The sequence below is a fragment of the Melitaea cinxia genome, chromosome 20 (genome assembly GCF_905220565.1).
Source record: "Melitaea cinxia chromosome 20, ilMelCinx1.1, whole genome shotgun sequence".
In the NCBI taxonomy this organism is placed as follows: domain Eukaryota; kingdom Metazoa; phylum Arthropoda; class Insecta; order Lepidoptera; family Nymphalidae; genus Melitaea; species Melitaea cinxia.
Window position 1 is genome coordinate 2,964,393 of NC_059413.1, and position 22,709 is coordinate 2,987,101.

The 22,709-nt window shown below is 32.3% G+C and overlaps 1 protein-coding gene across 1 annotated transcript in view; it reads right to left on the minus strand.

Moving 5' to 3' along the window:
* LOC123663636 (LIM/homeobox protein Lhx1) overlaps positions 1-14,272 on the minus strand; it is a 57,852-nt gene extending 43,580 nt beyond the window's left edge. Inside the window, exons 1-2 of the mRNA XM_045598304.1 lie at positions 14,064-14,272; positions 3,753-3,961 (exon numbers count right to left, since the gene is read on the minus strand). Coding sequence (XP_045454260.1) covers positions 3,753-3,961; positions 14,064-14,272 — 418 coding nt within the window. The remainder of the gene's footprint in view (positions 1-3,752; positions 3,962-14,063) is intronic.
* Between the last annotated feature and the right edge of the window lie 8,437 nt (positions 14,273-22,709).

Consider the following 22,709-nt stretch of genomic DNA (forward strand, 5'->3'; position numbering starts at 1 on the left):
TGTATGGAATTGGCACTCTTAAAATTTTGAACTAATTTCAATTTTGTTATATAAAGTAAAATATACTAGAATGTTCCATTACAACTACTTTTTTTAAATACAACTAGGGCGGCAAACATGCGTAAAGCTTACCTAGTAAGCAATTATCGTAGCTTATAAACGCCTGCAACACCAAAACGCGTTGCCAACCCTACCCCAATCCCAAGGAGCTCTGGTCACTTTACTCACTACAAGAACACGACACTGCTTGAAAGCAGTATTACTTAGTTGTGATCTTCTGTAAGGTCGAGGTCTTCCCCAGTCGGGCTGCTCCAGATTTTGAGCAGGAAATTCCTGCTGTGCCCTACCTCAGTTCCCAACTATAAATATCAACAAATTTGACGGGATTCAAAAACAATAAATCAAACTACAAAACTAACTTTATAAGATGATGGAAAATAAAAGCATTTGCTTTTTACACGCCATATTTAAGTAAAAATGTAATCGATAACTGTCTACTTACTTCATACTGCCTAGAGTTTCAATTTGCTTCTTTTACTTTTTATATATTTTTTTTATTATAACGATTTGTCTAGTCAAGGTATAAAATCAAAACGATTAACCACCGGCCACCAGTGCACCCCTTCTCGCAAATCCTGATAGCTTATCAATCAAACGCAGGCGTAGGTAGTAGGTACCTACACTATTTGTAGTAACTTATACTAGTTTTGTAAAGATTAATGAATAAATAAATGAAATATACTTTATTACAAGACCATTGACTATAAATAAAAAATAAAATATATAAATATATATAATCTGTGTGTAATAAAACAGTGTAACTATGTAACCTATATTTGGTAGCATTATCGCTAGTATCGCGGTGGTGACTATGGGCAAAACACATGAGTTCACGTTATTTTTGGCGTAAACTTGTGGAGGCCTATGTCCAGCAGTGGACTGTATAGGCTGTAATGATAATGATATCGCTAGTAGTCAAGATTATTCGCACGCTTATTTCAATTTTTTTTTCAATTCTAAAAAAAATAAAATTCAATTTAAAAACTTATTTTAAGTATTATTTTAGTGATTATTACCTTTATATAGGGGAAAAATTAACTTAAGTAGGATATATGATTATTTTTCCCATTACTTCTTTAATTACAAACTATAACTTATTTTTATTAATTTGTTTCAAAACTTTATAATTTCAAGTATGAAAATAAAAAATATGGCTTTTTATTTAAGTGGTATAACCATGACATGGAGTAACATCTTGCAAATACCCATAGTCCACGCTCCCGGCTGTTTACCTTGCAACCGATATGGGGAGTGGATATGTTTTTGTTTAGCGTTGTTGCGCTCTAACGCTTCTCTTTTATGCTAGCCTGGTATTTTTTTTTCGGAAATTGTTTTTAAAATTAGACATGAAATATAATTAAATATTGGATTTACTCGTTTTATTGTAATTCAATTAATTTATATTCAATATGTAAATTATATTTGTAATTGCGTTATGTCCTATGATTACTTAATTACAAATATTAATAAAAAAAGAATTAAATTTTAAAGAATTAAATTTAGATTCTGCCAGATCATCATCATCATCACTTCAGCCTATGACCGCAGGTGTACTACAATATTTTTTAGCAATTATTTTATAATCCTTTTCAATTAAAAAAAAATATTAGATTGTAGAGTATTCCATTTTTTAATATTAAAAAAAAACTGTATCACAGATTAAAAATACGTTATAAACAAAACTACATCGTGTATCAATAACCGCGTAAGCTCCTTAACCCTCGAGGGGTTCTAATCTCCTTCACGGCTTAGTGCAACCAGTGGAAGCGATTCCTTGTTTGCTATATCATATATTATCTGTATCAGCTCGCTGCACCCGAGAGGGAGGCAGCGATGTTATCTGTCCTTATCCCTTAACTCATAACTTTGACATGATAACGGAATATTTATAATTAATATTAATAATATTTCTTTGTAGACAAAATTTTCTAATCAATATAGAAATTAAAAAAAAAAATGTTTTTCAATTTACGAAATAATTTGTTTCTACTTTGATTTTTACTAATTTTTGGATTTATAAAACCTTTTTACTAAAGTATTTTCACATTTTCGTTTTGTTATGAACTAGATACACAGTTTTTTAAACTGCGAAATATAAAAGTGTTTTTTTTTTTTACAAAATAAAAAAAACTATTTTTAGAAAAAAAATTATATAATCATTTTATAATCTGCCATACTACTTATAATAAGTTATTACATACATAAAATTGTAATTTTTAAGAGTAGTTTAATATTTTATAATGTGATACACAAACCGTCGGTTGTTTATTTGCGAGTATTATTCCAGTAACAATGTCTAAACACAATTACCCTGAGCAAACAGCCGGCGCCGCGGGCGTGCACATGTTGTGGGTAGAAGCGAGTAAACAACATCTACCCTATAAAATAACCTCTTTCTGCTCTTTAATTTTATAGACTACTCGTACTAAAAAAATCATTATTTGAAAATAGAATATCGATTAGTTTTAAGAAACGTGAAAAAAAAAACAAAAAAAATGATAGGCAGCGTGTGCAAAAAGAAATAAATATCAAAGAGTTTTAAAAATATAATTTAAAAAAGTATCGATAACTTTTAAAATGTTTTGATAGAAATTTAATACTACATCACTTTAATTATGTAAAAAGTCGATAAAGTACCGCAAAGAGAATAAATTAAAACGGGATACATATTAATCAACCGTCTAAAAACCAGTCAATCCGGATCAGAACCTTATTGACGCTATCGTAAGACATACAATTTGTTATGCATTAATTATAAATATCAAAATGTAACGACTACCATCTTCTTATCCGACCTTTTTAATTTCCTAAAAGGGGTTGGTATCTCACCCCCAATCAAAATATTTATACAACGGGCCTATGTATTTAAATTTTCTTTAACCAACATTTCTCGCGTGTTGTCTACGATCCGTCACTTTTTTTGATACCAAAGTGTTGCCTTCGACAAAACTGTTATTCAAAAATAAAAAACAAGATGTCTACGCCACTACCGCGTGGAGACGTAGCTAATGTGTAATGCGGTTGGATTTTTGTCCAGGGCTTTGATCTTTTTGTTTCTTTTTTCTCTCGGTTTCGGTTACGGTTCGTATTGATCGAAAAATCCGATTTCGAAATGGGTGCTCCGTGAGTTTTATTGTTGCGATACGTTCTTAAATAATAATAAAAAAGTGTTTTAAAACCAAGAATGCAATTCTCACATGTCACGTTCAGAAATTGAAGGCGACTTGGTCGTGTTTTAGAAAAGTAATTATTCTACATCGATTGGGTCCGTTTCGAGGCGAGGACAATAAAAGACCTAATTTATTTTTTTAACGACCACAATGCCTTCTATTGCAAACGTGACACCGTGTGTCGATATTTGATTGGACTTACGTAAATAAAGCTCAGTTAGCTAGCGTAGAAGCAATTTCGAAGCAATCTAGCTGTTGACGTATACTATTTTTGCGACACGTTTGTGCGATTGTTGGCCTTACTTTCTATTATATGTTCCTTAATCATTCATTATTGCACCTATTATGTAACCAATTATGTAAAGTTCTAAATGTGAGCTCCGAATCATTTACATAATTTTATGGGGCACATCGGTGTTACCATTTTTAATTGCTTTTGTGACTTTTTTATGAGGACATAAAAATTTAGGTGTCAAAGATTTACATTTTTGAATGGTGGATTTATTTTAGGTTGGTACTTACAATGCGTTGGCGCCTTTCCGGCTAGGTAATCCTCTTTGCATATAAACTTGTTGTCGTCTAGGACGTATAACTCTTCGCCCGTGGACAGCTGCTTCCTGCAGACGAGGCATGTGAAACAGTTGAGGTGGAACACCTTCTCCCGTGCTTTCCTCACGAGGTCAGAAGGTGATATACCGTGCCCGCAGCCACTGCACTTCGTTCCGTAACGCCTGGAAAATAAATTTGGCTTTAATTTTAAGCACTTATAAATCTGACTATTATTGAGCATAAATTTTATAATTGGTATGGAATATTTTGTATGGTTTGTATGTTGTGTTGTTTTTTTTAGGCTCACTTCTGCATAAAATAATCCTTTTCTTTATACAAAATCTATATACAACATAAGAAAGACGTAAATAGCAATGAACTATCTTTTTTTAGCCCTATTTATTACTTTTTTACCGACTTCAAAAAAAGAGGAGGAGGTGTATACATATACTTTTGAGCTGAAAAGTTTGTTTGCTTATTGGTTCAAACGCGTTAATCTCAGTAACTACTAGTTCTACTAACTTACAAACGACTGCAGCTTTGATTTTTTTTTTTTTTTGTTTTTGACGAGGTTTGTATGAAGTGAAATTAAAAAAAGACTGATGTCACAAAAAAATGGCGGTACCAAATACACTGGTTCAGCTAGATTTCTAAAATTATGTCGCACTTGCAAAAAAATTTATAGCTATCGCGTTAAATATGTCAGATACTTATTAAAAATAATAAAACACGGACATCTACATTTTGTAGGGATTCATTATGAAATATTCATCGTAAACGCAAATAGGATGATATACGAATAAATGGAAGTATCGACAGGTTATTCACATTCGTTAAGATGCAGAGGAAAAAATAAAATGCAAATGTTTAAGATTATTTTTTTATAACGTCGACCACCGCCCGGAAGCAGTATTCGGTAGCTGGCTGTGATGAAATGGACATACGACTTTTTTTTATAACGTTCACACACGGTCGTCTGTTCCTAAGGCAAGCAACTTAATGCTTGTGTTATAGGTATCAGCCGACTGCTATACCTATTGTTTTTTTTTTTTTAGATAAATATACATGGAAATAATACATATATGTACCTAAATATATAAATACACATAACACTCAGACCACAGATTACTAAATTGTTACTACGTAATTCAGACTCAGGCGGGAATCGGGCAGCTCAAGGTATTTCCCACTGTGTCCTGATTTAATAAATGCCAATTCTACAGATTATTAAATATTATTTACCTGCTAATGCTGCAAATTATTCAATATAATATAATAATTTATATGATTCTTAAAATAGAACGAACTACGCCAATCTTTATGACTTTTATGACTTCAGATAAAGATCGACCACATATTTTAGAACAAGGTCAAATTAATTCTAAAAAATTACAAAGATAAATTCTAAAATGTAATTTTTTGGATCTGTTATATTTTTAATTTTATCAAATTAAAATACTATACTTTACAATGCAATAATATAAAAAAAGAACGTTAAAAATTATACCATTTATTAATGTTTAATATTTGAATTTATAGCAGAAATATGTTTTAATAATATAATATATACGTTATTATTTAAACGCATTTCGAATCGTCACGATAATGTCACGATGTCAAGATATATGTTATGCTAAATACTTATTTAGCATAAAAATTATCACATGTTGACATGTTTCTATCTTGATAGTATTCGTTTGATATTTGATTGACTAGTTAACTATAAATATAGAATTATAAATTTTAGCAAAACCGGGCACAAGATAATAAGCTAAAAAGTCAAATAATACAATTAATATGCTTGGATTTTTACCTACTTTTTATATACATATATAAATATAAGCGATTACCAAAGTCATCGCAGGCGCGTTGCCTACCCTATTCAACCCCACCCCTCCAAGAGCCCTAATCACCTTACTCACTACAGGAACTCAATATTGTTTGAAAGCAGTGTTATTTAGCTGTAATCTGTATGGTTCCCCAGTCAGGCCGCTCCAGATTTTGAGCAGGTTACTGAGCCCTACCTCAGTTAAAAGCCCAGTTACTTAAAAGTACCTTAGTAATTCATATATTGAGGATAAGTATCGACTATAATATCAAGTAGAAAATAAGATACCTTTGATCATTAAACTCGTGAACGAATACTCATAAATCATAGCTAAGAACCATCTCGACCACGTCAGCTGTCAAACAAGAAAACCGCAATAAAATCGCTACATTCGTAGAAGCTGAGACACAAATACACAGACAGACACGTCGAACACAAAACCGGTCCCTGTTATTATGTGGGAAATTAAAATAAATACTTTTTTTTTTTATGTCACTAGGTCGGCAAACAAGGGTACGGCTCACCTGATAAGGTAAGCGATTACCGTAGCTTATAGACGCCTGCAACACCAGAAGCATCGCAAGCGCGTTGCCGACCCAATCCCCAATCCCCCCAGGAGCTCTGGTCACCTTACTCACCAACAGGAACACAATACTGGTTGAAAACAGTATTATTTTGCTGTGATCTTCTGTAAGGTCGAGGTACTACCCCAGTCGGACTGCTCCATATTTTGAGCAGGAAATTCCTGCTGTGCCCTACCTCAGTTAGTTACTTTAACTCATTTATGTATTTATTGCATAAGTATTTCTTAGATGTCCCTTAATTTTTTTTTATGTAATAAATAGATAAATAATTGTTAAACATAAACAGATCCAACGAACTTCGTACCGCTTAACCTTGTCCTGAAAATAACGAACACATAAAAGGAATTTTCAAATTCGGTGCAGTCATTCGGATGGACGTAGTACTAATCGTTCGGATACGATAAAAATAAATAATATAAATATACACAAACAAACCCGCGTTCACGAGTTTGTATAGCAACGAAAGAACTCTAAACAGGTAAGCGGTTATGACAGCTATTAAAATTTTAAAATTATGCGATAACGGTGTCCGCTTGATTTGTGAGTAATGATCTGAGTTTTAGGTCGAATTAGAAATATCGTGTTTTGGCTGATCGTGACGACAGACGGTCATCGTCTAACACGCAACCGGTCGACCGAGCACCTGTTTTATTAATTACTAGCTCTCTGTCCGCGGCTTTGCCGTAGATTACATGACTTAGACTATTCTGTTTTATTTTGAGTTTACAACTTCAAAAATAATATTGCACCCGTAGTATATAGTGTATAGTGTTCCCGTAGGAGTCGTTAGAGGCGACTAAAAGATAACACAGTTCCACTACCACCTTGGAACTTATAAAGCCGACCGATGGCGGGATAACCATCCAACTGCTGCCTTTGAAATACACAGATGGGCAGCAACGTCTTAGGTGTAACAAAGCCAGCCCTGCGGTCACCAGCCCGCCTACCCAGCGTGGTAGCAACACAACACACATGAGATCGCGCTATTTTTGGCACGAACTTGCGGAGGCCTATGTCCAGCAGTGAACTGCAATAGGCTGAAATGATAATGATGATGATGATTGCCTTTTTTATTTCAACTTCATTTTGTCAGTGTCATAAAATTTGTATACAAAGGTGTAATTATTTTGAAATGGTTGTTCAATAAACTGTGACTTTTTATCATCTTATTTCGTACCCTGTCATAAATTCGTTATGATTTGTACAATCAATAAATGAAAATTTTGTTTGCTATAATTCAAAGTTATATCATAATAAATTAAATAAACGTGCTACAATTATACTAATAGTGTTATGTTTTGATACTGCGTAGTCACTGTTACATCGTTTATAAGAAGGGTTGCAATCGGTCAAATTCCAGTACTCGGTTGATTAGGGTTGAAGCTCAAAAGACCCGGATCAGATTTAGACCCGGAGTACAGAAAGAAAAATAAAGTTTTCGAATAGTTTTAGTTTTTTAGAAGTTTCGAAGAGTTTGCGAATAATGTAACAAAGATGAACTGGAAAAATCGCTATACAAGTTTTAATAATAAGAAAATCAATAATATTCTAAAAAAAATACTTCAAATAAACTGATTAATGACAAATAAAGTTAGCCAATAAAAATTTCACCTCCAATTTAATCCTTATAGCGATCTACTGCAGGTTCTAACTAAGACAAAACGGAAAGCTATTCAAAATCAAAAAATAATTTTCCCTACTGGTTCATAAATTAAGTTCTTAACTTGGATAAGAGAACTTAAGTTGTGTATATATGTATTAATGTAAGTCTCCTGACCATGGCGACATAATCGCGATAAAGCCCTTAAATTTGATTTTAAAAAAATTAAGTCCTAAAGTGACAAACATAAAACAAATACGCAAATTGAGAACTCAGCCTATTTTTCAAGTCGATCAAAACAAGTTAAAAAAATATCATTGACTGTTAATTCAATGGGTAAAATAAAAAATAATGTCAAAGCAGATAAAGCCGTGTAGATTGACTAGTAAAGCAATAAGTGTCATAAGAACAAGTATTGGATGTTGCGGTTCGCCATGTGAAACATTGGCGGCAATATTTTTTATTATCTTATGATCACGATGAATTATTACCAGCGTCATTTGCATAAACGACGGAGGCCGCTTGAATAAAACATTTACGTTTGGCGCTAATCTGGCAAGCCGCCATGTTAGTTTGAACATTGCCGCCTTTCCTAAAATAGTTCGAGTTTGAAAATCGAATTGAATAGTTTTGTATTGCCAAAAGATTAGGCCTAGAATCGAGATTAATAAAGTCTGTTTTCTTTTTTTTAATTTTATATAGATTGTACAAAAAAAAACTTAAATTTCTTACAGAAAAATGAAAATTTTTACAGAGTTTGGAAAATGATAGATTATTACTATATTTGCAATTTTTACAGTAAATGAGGTTTAATAAAAAAAAAAGAATATTAAATAACAATACCTCCTATATTACTGTTATAATTTAACAAAAACGTTGTCATGTCGGGAAACGGAAATGACGTCATTTAAGTTATACGAAGTCGAAATATCACTGAATGAAGTCATCAAGTTACCTACACTTAATACCTATTGCCTAAATTGTTTAGATGTTAGCCCTTTAAGTGTAATTTAAACTGTTGAATAAAAGTAGGAGTAGCAGAACGAGAAAGAAAAGAAATCAGGAAATAATATATACACATACATATTGAAATATACAAAATTTAACTGCATTACACGAAAATTATACAAAAACATTTTTAGCGCTTGAACAAAATTGAATAGAAAACAATCATACCTGATACCAAATTTTTATATATTATTTTTCATTCACTAAACTTGTTTATGGTCCCCGATCGCAACGACGTTCCTTTCGCGTTTTGGTAGTCGTTTGCTTTACAGTCATAATTTATACTGTTAATCTATTTTATAAGTTAAATTGAAAAATTTCTAATAAAATATAGTATATGTAAAACAGCATAAAGCTGCACGTGGAAGCTGCACACACAAGAACATATTCACCTCTTTATATATAAATAAATATAAGATAAAATTTAGTAATCAGAACGCTGTTGACATCCGCATCCTTCAACAAAAAATATGCATATTCAAGTTAATTATGATTCAATGATTTGATTTAATATTCAAATATTGTAACGATTTTTATCTTTGTGTTGTACACATATACTTATTCTTGCCTGTCTGTTTGTAAATATAACATATTTATATAAATAAAATAAATCGATGAAATGACGTATGTGTGACTGTACGGAATAGTATACTTAATTCTATTTCTCACTCTCCCTCTATCTCTATAGATATGTAGGTATATATATTAGAGTGAATCATAATTTTAATGATAGTGATCATGAAAATTATGATTCTAATTAAAATTCACGTTAAATCCAAAAACTATGGAACCGAGTAACAAATTCTTGCACCATTATTTATTTTATTTATTTATATAAAAACAAACAGTACATAATAATTTTATATGTAGTATGATAGACATAAGTAGGATTTTCACTTGTGTCGGGGACTAGAAACACACACAATATGCTGCATGTATGACCTATACAAATTCGTCGCGAGCCAGGATCGAACCCGCGACCGGCTGAAGCGCTAGTTCAGTCAATGCTTTGAACGCTGTGATATTATCCATATGTACAAAATACATAAGCTGTATTGTAACGGGAAAAAGTGGAAGAATCACAATCGTGTAATCTACGCGGGCCAAGCCGCGACCAGAAAGCGAGTAGTCATTAAAATATGACGCAATAATTCATCAAGCGATATTTATTATCATAAAAGCACGAAATCGTGCCTTGTTCTTATTCTAAAAAAAAACCATTAAAAACGTCTCTTTTTTTATAATGAATGAAATTAAAGTATTAAAGAGCGGAAGCGCTGAGTGAACCGCTTTCCGCTGACCCAAAACAAAATTACTTATTTTTTTTAACATTTTGGCGCCATATCATTTAACAATCTAATATTATAAGTTTTTTAGTTATATTTGGAGAAGCGCTATAGCTAATAATGGTTATTACTGCGTGGTTGCGGTTTTAACAAAAAAGTTTACTTCGAAAAGTTTTTAAGTTTTATCTTTTAAGTTCCTGTACGAATGATATCTCAACTGTGACAGTTAAGTTTTAGACAGATTTATTTTAAGTTTTGCAAAAGAATATCGTTTAAAATTGAACAAAATTTTAGAATTTGCATTTATTTTTTGTTCTACCATAATTTAAGAATCAATAAAAGTAGATAGAATTGCGAGATATCTGTAGAATACCTAAGTACCACAGACTAGTGTAGTAGTATTTTATATTCTACATAAACATAGAAAGTTTGTCGAAGGTTCTACTACAGTCATTCGCAAATGAGTACAATAAACTTATTAACTGTAAAAAACCACTCAAACGAATCCTACTATCTTGCAAAAATTTAATATGTAAAAGTTGTCAACCGCCCGACAGAAGGCATGCGGATCAACATAGATCGCGCAAAACTTGATTTAAATGGTAGAGTATGTAAGATTAATAATCTAAATAAAAAGCCAGTGTCGATGGTTGATACGAAGAATTAAGTAATTGAAGTAATTGACATTCCATTCTTGTCTGAAGACAGTCGACAGATAAACAAAAAGTTTTCAAACAAGAAGTGTTTTAAGATTATTTTTAAACTTAAACAGTTACATGATAAAATTTATATGGAACGTTTCAGTAATTACAATTGATAAAATTCGTTTATAAATTGCAAACACTCAACAACAGTACTATTATTCATTTTTTGTTTTATATTTGAATAATTACTTTCTTGATAACTACTATTTTGTTCCTTTTTTAAATAAATGGAATGGAATTTTTTTTAATGAAAAAAAAAGAAACAAAAGTAACATGTTGAATATTAATGACATTACTTAATTTTTAATTTTTAAACTTAGAAATTCTACTTGAATTATTTTGAGGTAATTAATAATACTGTGCAGTTTAAAATTTTATCTCATTAAATCTTTTTCACATGTTAAATTCTTTGCTCTTGTTTATAATGTGAGAACAAATTTGTCTTGCATTTATCGTTTATCACAAACTTGCGATCAACTTGACACCGTTCGCGGTAATTTCTTACTTCCTTGCAAAAATAAAATTAGAAATATATTTTTTACGCAATTCATATTTAAAACTATAAATTTATAAAGTCGTATGACTAGAATTATATCTAAGTGTGAGTAGGTACTAGGTGTTTCTATGTATATTAAAAAATATAAATAAATGTAAAAAATGTACATAAATATATCCAACATTACCAAATAAATAAATTTGTTTAAGAACCTTGTATACATACACGGTCGTATGTTCCTATGGTAGGCAACTTAATGCTTGGTTTTAGGTAACAGACGTCTGACATTTATATAAGATTTTAATCTTATATACATTTTTAAATAAATATACAATGTACCCATATTTGAAATGAGAATCGATTCCAGCCGCGGAAAAATCGCTTACCACTGTACTGAAAGGCCAAAATAATTGTTATTATTTACTCAAATATAATTATAGCCCAATAAATGATTTACTTCACTAGTACTAAATACTTTAAAAAATGTCATGTTTTATAGTAAAACTTTTTTCGATTTTGATTCTTACTTAAAATCTAGAATAAAACCACCTTGCAAAAACGAACTATTTATCATCGAATTAATCGTTATTATTAATATTATAAAATATGACATCATTAAAACTGTAAAGCTGATTGCAATAATCTGAAGCTAGTTTGTCGAATGCTAAGTGTCAAAACAATTTTACTTACTATTTCTTTAGCATTATATCGCGATGTTAATTTATCTTCATAATATTATAATTTCGATATTCAAAAAAAAAAACTGCAGTTCAAATAAATGTGGCTAACAATAAAAAAAATGTCTCTCACTCAACGGCCCCCACTACGATTTACTTCTGTGTCGGGGGTCCGGAATCAAAATACACAAGCACAAGTACCCAGACCAAACAAAATTATCTGAAAAATATCTGGCCAATACAAATTTATACCAAATGCAGGGATCGAACAGTCCTAATCTAATGGAGTGACCGTTGCGCTAAAACACTTTATACACAGAGGAACTTCTAAACAAAAAAGAAAAACCTTGGTTCAGTCGAATTGAGAACCTTCTCCTTCGTTTAAAGCTTATTTTATATGCTATGTCGGTTACTTTCGTTCTCTCGTGGATAGTCTCATTTCTGACCCTATCTTTGAGAGAGACCCCAAACTTAGCTCGTTCCATTGCACTTTTCGCCTAATCCTTCGTCAATGTTACATTACTTAGTCATTTAAATGAAATATACAATTTAAGTTACCTCATAGTAGAAATAGACACAATATTAATATGAAGTGAGAATGAAATAGAATTCCCTTAAAGACACTAACACTTATTCATCAATACATCATCGAACTCGATCCAACATCTAATACTAATTTTTTTTTTTTTTTTTTTACTTAGACCCATTGTATTATTATATCTGCAAATATATGCATATTGCAAATATATGTATATAGCAGCAACATGGATTAAGCTCCGACCCTTCTGCATGGAGAAAGAGCCTGCCCAGCAGTGGGATGCTACAAGCTAAATCGCGATTGTATTGGATCAAAGGTGTCGATTTAATCTTTAGTAACTGAGCCATGCGATTTCATTTGCACTAAATGTGAATACAAAATGACCTCGTTACAATTTAACTACATTTGTTTATAGATTGATAATTCTGCTTCTAGACGGTGTGTCAAGATGAAATATTTATCAGATTCTATATTAGATCTGCAGGGTTACAAATTTAAACAGTAATTTATACGAATATACATTTATATTAAGTATAATTGTAAAAAAAGAATTTTTTATATAACTAGGTCGGTAAATAAGCGTACGGTTCACCTGATGGTAAGCGATTACCGTAGCTTATAGACACCTGCAACACCAGAAGCATCGCAAGCGCGTTGCTGACCTTAATCCCCCCCCCCCTCCCTCCCCCGGGAGCTCTGGTCACCTTACTCACCAACAGGAACACAATACTGCTTAAAAACAGTATTATTTAGCTGAAACCACTCGTGCTTTAGACCACACGACTGAGATAAAACTTACGAAACGTAACTCTCTCTTTATTTCTATCTACACTAACTCTCCCTCTCAACTTCCGTTCGTCTCGCCCGATCACACTTTGCGTAAGGCTCTCATCACGCACCACCTTACTCCCCAAGTCCAGTCCCAGTACATAAAGAAGTTCTACTTCGAAAAAACAATTGTTTTTATTTCCTAGATATCTTAAAATTTGTCTTACCTAAAAAGCTCTCACCTAAAAGCCTTTGCCGGTTAACATTTTAATATGCCTATGTATGTTAAGATTATTCTCAAATAGTAACATTCGTACTGAGAATCTTGTACAATAATTCTCGTAACTTTTCATCACAAATTTTCGAAACATCATGACTCTACAAATAATCTAGACACTATAGACTTTACCTAGACGTGACTGATTACAAGATCTATTTAGTGATACCGCAAAAAACTAAACAGTTTTTCTCTTAGTTTCTTTCATTTGTTACAGAAGAATGTCGTCAGAATGTTTTAAACTCGTTTAGACATTCATTACGTAATGATTTTTTTAAGAAGTGCTTATATAAAAAAGAAAAAATATATTTTGAGTAAAAAGTTTAGTGTGTACCCATACCCAAAAATACCCATTTTATATATTGTTCGAACTGGTTTCAGGGTTTTTTGTAGGATAAACTCTCTTTCGTCGTTCCCTATTTACACATACCCGCTCAAAACGGCTTTGTTTAACCAGCTATCACTATTAAGTTAGTCAGAAATGTTAAGTTAGGTGTTACTAATATACATTAACTTACCTAAAGAAATCGTTCCTACAGAACAGCTTGTTGTCCCTGGAGTAGCACTTGTCCGCGAGCGGCGCGCGGCAGTCCGCACAGCGAACGCACGCCGCGTGCCACGCGCGCTCCAACACGTGCAGCAGGAACTTGTCCAGGATCGGCTTCTCGCAGCCGGCGCACGCCATCGCGCCGCCTGCCTCGCCACGTCCTGCCGGCAAAGTTATCATTGTAACGCAATGACTAGGTCTGCAAATATGCGTATCCTAGATGGTAAGCGGTTACCGTAGCCTATAGAGTGCTGAAACACAAGCAGCACCGTAAGACCGTTGCCTACCCCTGAGTCTCCCCAGGGACTATGGCTGCCTTACCCACCACAGGAACACAACGCTACTTGGGGGCAGTGTTATTTAGCTGTGATCTTCTATCAAGTGTGTTGTAAACTCAATATACTCGTAGTTGTCCTGCCAGCAAAAATACCATCGTGACACGGTAGATAAGTGTATAGGTTTACTCTGTCACGTTCGGCGGGCAAAGATAGCTACCATTGTCTCGTAATACACAAATAAATAATAGTTTAAAAAAAAACTAAAAAACACGCTTTTATAAATAAACCAAACTAAAAAGAAATAATCCTATCAAATTAGTGTATTGTCATCGGTCCTCGATAATCTACTGAGTTTAAATGAAATCTGAACTTTCGAAGTGGGTCAAAGTGAAGTCCAAAGGAGTAGGCTACAACATACAAACATACACGTAAAGCTAATAATAATAATTGTGTTTGCTCGCAAACGAAAAAAACTGACTCCAATTACGTCGACAAGTAATACAACGTAAGTAGACGAAAAAATTAACAAACGCACTAGTTGTTACTACGATTTTCGAGGGTTTCCGTCGATTTCTCTGGGATTCCATCATCAGATCCTGGTTTCCTTATCATGGTACCACACTTGAAATATCTTCTTTCCAACAAAAAAAAAGAATGATCAAAATCGGTTTATGAACGACGAAGTTATCCCCGAACATATATATATATATATATATATATATATATATATATATATATATATACGGTCGAATTGAGTAACCTCCTCCTTTTTTGAAGTCAGTTAAAAAACGTGTAATAAAAAGTTATGTAATAGCGTCAAAAATTTTCAAAAGCAGCGAGAAAAGGTTACCTTTTACCTATGCATGGCAGTATACGTAGACGAATTATTAAACTTTATTTTTTTTTAAATATTTGTCTTCACAAACAAAATATCGGTACTAAGTTAGCCGGCTGTGCTAGTTATACATATAAATAGATATTATAAAATTATATGAAAATGTTTCTATATTTTCCTTTATCGCAAACCCAGCTATAACAGCTTGAAGCATAATGGGATTGTGTTTTACGATCGATAAAGCTTAGCTGAATAAAGTTTTATTAACATACGTTATTGCCGTCCGCGTACATAGGCCTTTGTAAATATAATGTAATGTGATTTACGTTCCACCGTTATATAGTATATATTTAACTTAATTAAATTTGTATTTACGTCGCTGAGTTAACATAAATACACATGGTATTCGTTTTATATTGATATTGTTAAATAGATCATGTGTATAAAAATTTCTAAAATATAATATAAGTATACACTCATTGTGTATAATATTAAAGCGTGTTATAGTTAACAGTTAAAAAATTAAAGAAACGACACTAGAAAGTCGTATCTAGTATGATGATAAGGAAGAATTACATTATTACCACCGTCATATTGGTGGTATACGCCTAACTTTGTAGCTAATTACATTTTTTCTGATGATACTAGTCAGAATCTTAGTATAGTTGTTGTTAGTAGCCTTCGACCCTTGTACATATTTTCTAACTAATCAGACTTCTTAAAGTAGGCCGAAATTAAGTTAAAAGATTAGATACATACTTACGTGTGAAGTTAATATAAGCGTGTTTGTTTAATCAAGTACAATAAGACAATTTTGACTACATTTTAAGATGTAATTAACAAATTAGACCAACATTACACAACAAATCTTTTCTCGCAAAGTTTGGTTATTAAAGTTTCGGGTTAAATGCTATATTGCGCAGATTTACAGATTTTATTCATAACTAGCGAAACCTCGGCTTCGCACGGGTGCAATCCTAATACTAAATATATAATATACAATTAATATAATATATGCGCAAAAAAATATGTTTATTTAAGACATCACATTAGAAACTTCTAAAACTGTCAGCGCCCCTCTACTATATTATGAATATATATATATATATATATATATATATATATATATATATATATATATATATATATATATATATATATATATGTATATATATATAAGTGTATATATATATGTATATATATATATATATACCTTACTCTGGAATCACTCTATTTACTAAAGAAAACCGCATCAAAATCATATGCATAGTTTTAATGATCTAAGCATAGAGACAGCGGGAAGCGACTTTGTTTTATACTATGTAGTGTTACACCATATAATTTAGTAGCTATAGAAGAGTTGCAATATGCTATTTCTCATAAATAGTACTGGCAGTATAATATTATTTATTGGTTTCTGTGACACCTTATTTAAGCATTCGATGACGACAGAGTTAGACAGTTTTAAAAATTACGAAGTTCTTATAACTTTATAATTATAATTACTTATACAAAATCGAAAACAAAAATTGATAACGGAATTTCAACGTCAAGTCAACACTGAACGACTTAAAATAAGTAAAATAAAAGAAAGATGAAACGCTTAGCGAAGTTCTTTTTCATTTTAAATTGTGACATTTATTGGTTAAATTTATGAAGGTCACGATGGTTTTAAACACCATATTCAAATCTATATGTCCGATTGGTCGCGCACCATTTCATACATTGCGTTCGAATCTCTGACGGCTATTCACAGGGGTTACGTGTTATTTTTTAAACGTTAAAATTTTACGCTGTCACGCTTCTTAAGCTGCGTTAAGCTTGTAACTTAACAAGAATCTATTTAAGATGTTAAATCCTTCTTAATAATGTATTATAAAAATAAATACTTGGTTTAAAATGTGTAAATAGTATTAAGGTGAAGTTACGCATTTAAAACTATGGAAATTATGTTAATCTTTTGAACTGTTTGGGAAATTAACTGGTCAAAGTAATCATCAAAGTTTAATATAATAATAATATTTAAAAAATATGTATTAATTAGGCCCGAGACGATAAAATCGATAAAACCGGTTAATTTGCAAAAAAGTTACAAAAATGCGAATATTTTTGTGTAATTGTCAAATAATTGTAGGTAGTATTTTAAAATGTTGTAGAGTATATATTTATATTTAAAAAAGTCGTAAAACTTAAATTCCTTTTTTAGAAATGTATTATGGCTTAACCTATCCTACTTCGTATAAACTGTGCGCGAAAATATAATAAAATTGAATGTTTATCTTCCAATTACGGAAAAACCGCTGAACTAATTTGCGAAGGATCCGGGCTCGCTAATAAGCGTGGTATGAGCACTTAACATCTCACCGCAACAGATGGTTGCATACATTGTAATTTTATAATAGTTTTACTTTCCATAAAAAAAAATAAAAAAAAATATATATATATATATATATATATATATATATATATATATAATCGTACCTATATATTAGCGCGTGTTCCATGTACCCGCCTAAGCAGTTTGCAGATTTATTTCCTGCTCGGGATGAACATTTGAATTTGTACAAATATTTCTTTCCGGTCTGATTGTCTGTCCTTTTTGATCTCCTCGCCGTACCTTGGAGAGCACGTTAAGCTGTCGGTCCTGGTTGTTATCATATACACATGATAGCGTTCGTTACTCATAGTATATATATATATATCCGGGAATATATCCGCCAACCCGCAGTGGAGTAGCGTGACGGATTAAGCTATGGTCCTTCTTTTACATAAAGAAGATCCCCAGCAGTGGAATTTTACATGCTGAATATTATATAGTTTGTTAAGGAGTAATATCCAGAAAAGATAACAGAGATGGTACAGACAAAATTTATCGCAAAACCATAACACATAGTTGTGAATTCAAATCTGGGCAAATACTTTTGTATTTTAAAGCTGTAACTTAGCAGTAAACTAAAATGTAGTGTTCAAATCTGCATAAATATTTAATATATTCGCCACCCGCAGAGTAGCGATGTGCCGAACTCAGCTCAAATTTTACTCCTACAAGAGAGAGGTCTCCTTAATGGGAGTAAAGAATTTGTCAAAAAAAAAATCGGACTTTTACAGGCTGTTATGGTATAATGTAGCAAAAAGAATTGATATTCTTTATATTATATACAAATACGCACTCATTCATACACACACATACATGAGACAATTTATTGACAATAAGCTTTTATGGAACATACATTGACTTAACTAATTATTTCTAAAGTATAAGAATACATTGTGAATGAATTTGTTTTGGCTTGTATAGAGAATAATCTAAAAATATATAAACGCTTTTGCACGAACAACAGATTAAAAAAATTATTACTTTAAGTGTTGCTACTACTATAAATAAAAAAATTAAAAAATCGCGTGCATATATGTAACATTTTTTTTTTGTTGTTGAGATAAATGAAATTACCACATTAATATCTCGTAGAACATGATTTGTTTAAATGTTATCCAAAACGACTTTATACAAATTATACGTGATGTAAAAACGGAAACCATTCTCACGGTTCTAATCAAAATCAAAATTAAAACTTTATTCACATAGGCTTCAAAAACACTTTTAAGTCATTACTAAATAATAATTTTATTATTTATTTTTAATGAATTTATTAATGTTAAAATGATGGTACCACCGACTCGGAATGTAAAATCTTCAGAGAAGAATCGACAAGAAACTTCGAAGTTAGTCTTTAAAAAAGTTACTGTCTTTTGTTAAAGATTCAGTCATAATATCTTGCATGAATTACAGCGCCACTAAGCCCAAACTTTACCATCACTACATAGTATAAAACAAAGTCGCTTCCCGCTGTCTGTATGCATCTTTAAAACTACGCAACGGATTTTGATACGGTTTTCTTTAGTAAATAGAGTGATCCAAGAGGAAGGTTATATGTATAATACATGCATAATATAGTGGAGGAACACTGATAGTTTTTGCACTTATGCAAAGCCAGGACAGGTCGCTAGTTTAATAATATAGGGTAATCTTGAACCTATATAATGTTTAGCTATAGGACATATTTTTTAAATATGGATAAGTCTGAATAAAATAATAATACTAAAGATGATATTTTAATCTAACATTTAAAAGAACTAACGGTAATATTATCATACAATATATGTAAATTTTTAATCCTAATAATATATAAATAAAGGTGTGTCATAATTTTTTATACTTTCGTGGACACTATCAACACTTTTACTTTACGGGACTTACCGCAAGTGTTATTTCGATACACCCGATATTTTGGCGACGTTGCAGACGCCATGGTCGTGAGTGTTTTCTTTTAAACAACTAGTTCAGCAAACAAGCGTAAGGCTCACCTGACGGTAAGCGAATAATATTCTGGTGTTGCAGGCGTCTGTAAGCTACGGAGCTTACAGACGCCTGCAACACCAGAAACATCGCGAGCGCGTTGCCGACCCTACTCCCAATCCCCCCATGGAGCTCTGGTCACCTTACTCACCACAGAACGTAACACCGCTTGAAAGCAGTATTATTTAGCTGTGATCTTCTGTAAGTCGAGGTACGTCCCTAGTCAGGGTGCTTCAGATTGCGAGCAGGACCCCTCCTGCTGTGCCCTACCTCAGTTAAAATATTACCTCGCCTCTACCTCTGTCTTAGTATGACAAAAATAAACCCCTGTACAAAAGGCGTTAAAACGTGTGTTATATGTAGTTTATTGTAAGCGGTAGTATATGTCTCTTGTAATCTATACATCATACAATATAATATATGACACTCTCTCCCATGACCATTGGTTGACTGGAAGAGATCTCTTCTAGAGATAAGTTCACCTTTGCCATCAACTATACGTGTAATATTCTGTATATTCTTTTTTTAAGTCCAATAAAGTATATTTATATAATATAGTTTAAAGTTACTTTAAAGGTCTGCCCTTTTATTTTACTTTCCCTAACTTCAAGATTCAATCAAAGAATCGCATAGTAACCTCAATACATGTATCCTTTACGACGTATCATTTCAATAGGTAATTAGGATTATACTAAATTACTTTTTGTCTTTTTCTCATTGCATTTAGGTACTAAGAGCTAGTGAAGATTATGTACCGTTAACAATGTGTATTTTATTCGGTAATGCTCTTATTTACTTACAAATTTCTGCAACAATAATATTTTTTCTCTCTCGCTATTTGTTATAATAATTGTAATTGTAATTATTATTATTCAATATGGAACTATTAATATTATAAATAAATATCTTATAACATACACACACGGTCGTCTGTTCCTATGGTAAGTAACTTAATGTTTGTGTTACAGGTAACAGCCGACTGTTATAACATTTTTTTTTTTTGATAAATATCCATAGAAGTTAATACATTTATAAATATATAAATACAACTATTACACCCAGACTCAGGCGAAAATCAAACCCGCAAGCCGCGGCACAGGAAGCATGGCAGTGGCCATACTTTTACATTTGTAGTGACAAACTGCACCAACGGGCTAGTCAAATTATTATGCATCTCTTCTTAACTTTGTTATGTTCTATATTCTATTATAATATCGGGAACTGTTTTTTTGTTAAACAATATTATCTTGTTCGTAATTTTATATATTACCGTAATACCGTTTGTTTCCAATAATTGTGTTTGCTCGCAAACGAAAAAAAACCGACTTCAATTACATCGACGAGTAATACAACGTAGATCGACGAAAAAATAGTCAAGTAACTGCGCGTTATCAAAGATTACTCAAAAAGCAGTTATCAGATCTCAATGAAATTTATATGTGACCACATGACAAACATCAGCTTTCGATTAAATTAAAAATTATTAAAATCGGTACACCCAGTAAAAAGTTATTGCGGATTTTCAAGAAGTTCCCTCGATTTCTCTGGGATCCCATCATCAGATCCTTATCATGATACCAAACTCGGGATATCTCCTTTCCAACAAAAGAAGAATTATCAAAATCGGTACATCCAGTAGAAAGTTATGCGGTATAATACAACGTAGGTCGACGAAAAAAGCGTCAAGTAAAAACGCATTATTAGATATAGCTCGAAAAGTAGTTGTTAGATCTCAAATAAATTTAAATGGGACCAATTGACACATACCACCTTTCGATTAAAAGAAAATTTGTCGAAATCGCTCCACCCAGTCAAAAGTTCTGATGTAACATACATAAAAAAAATACAGTCGAATTGAGAACCTCCTCCTTTTTAGGAAGTCAGTTAAAAAAATATATATGTGTGTGTCAAATACAGCAGAAGAGAAATTTCTGGAAAGTACGCCTAGGTAAATTCCATGTTCACTGAGAATATAAGATACTGTGTAATGTACTCTATCTCATAGTCTTGCCAACTTAATCCTATGTATGTTTTTGTTACTTTATCGTGACGCATTTTCGTTTCATCGAGTTCCAAACCACAACGATTCTAAAGAAGAAAGAATTTCACTTCACTAAAAACAGTATTTGTTACTCATTTACAAATGATTTATGTGTACAGTTTTTATAGTAGTTATTGTAAATAATAGTTCAAGCGTAAGAGTTGGATTATGGTCCAAATCGGTTAGAATTGAGACAAAAGAATAAAAACACAAGTTTAATAAATCAAGTATATCCATACAATTGTATGTTTAACTTGAAATGTGTATTCAAAATAATAATTCCTAGAATATCGGTTCTAAAGGGCACTTCTTAAGACAATAAAAAAAATTGGCTACCCGTGGAGAATTGTGCGGATTATGTGTCTCTGCAATACACTTATCACTGCATTGTTTTCCAAAAATTTTATTGTTTAAAAAAAAAAGAAACCACAATGTCACAATAAAACTGTAAATAATATTTTGACACACACAAGTATTGTTAGGTTCGTTTTTTTTAGGGTTCCGTACTCAAAGGGTTTAAAAGTTTCTCTCAAAAGGTGCTTCAGCGATGCATACTCTCTCCGCTCCTGTTCAACATCTATACGGAGTGTATTATGAGAATCGTTCGGGAAAATTGGGACAAGAGAATTTCAGTGGGAGGTAGAAAGATATCTAACTTTAGTTATGCCGATGACACTACTCTTCTCACTCAAAGAAAAGAGAACATGGAACACCTGCTGACACTTCTAGAGACAACAAGCCTCTCCTTTGGGCTTACGGTCAACAGAGACAAGGCCAAGATGATGGTAGTGGATCGAGCTGAACTAAGTCCCCCTGACATCTCTATGATTGGCAACTGTGAGGTTGTTCAATCTTATGTGTATGGTACGCAGGTATGTAATGGTTCCACTATCACAAACACCGATGGATGCGAAGACCAGATTCGAAGGAGATGTGCTATTACACGATCTGCCGTAGACAAGTTGAGAAGAGTCTGGTGCAACTGTAATATCATCAAAGCCACGAAAGTCCGCCTAATAAAGCCTTATATTCCCGATATTTCTTTATGGCGCAGCAACGTGGACGGTTAGACTCAAAGACCGACGCAAAATCGATGCACTCGAGAT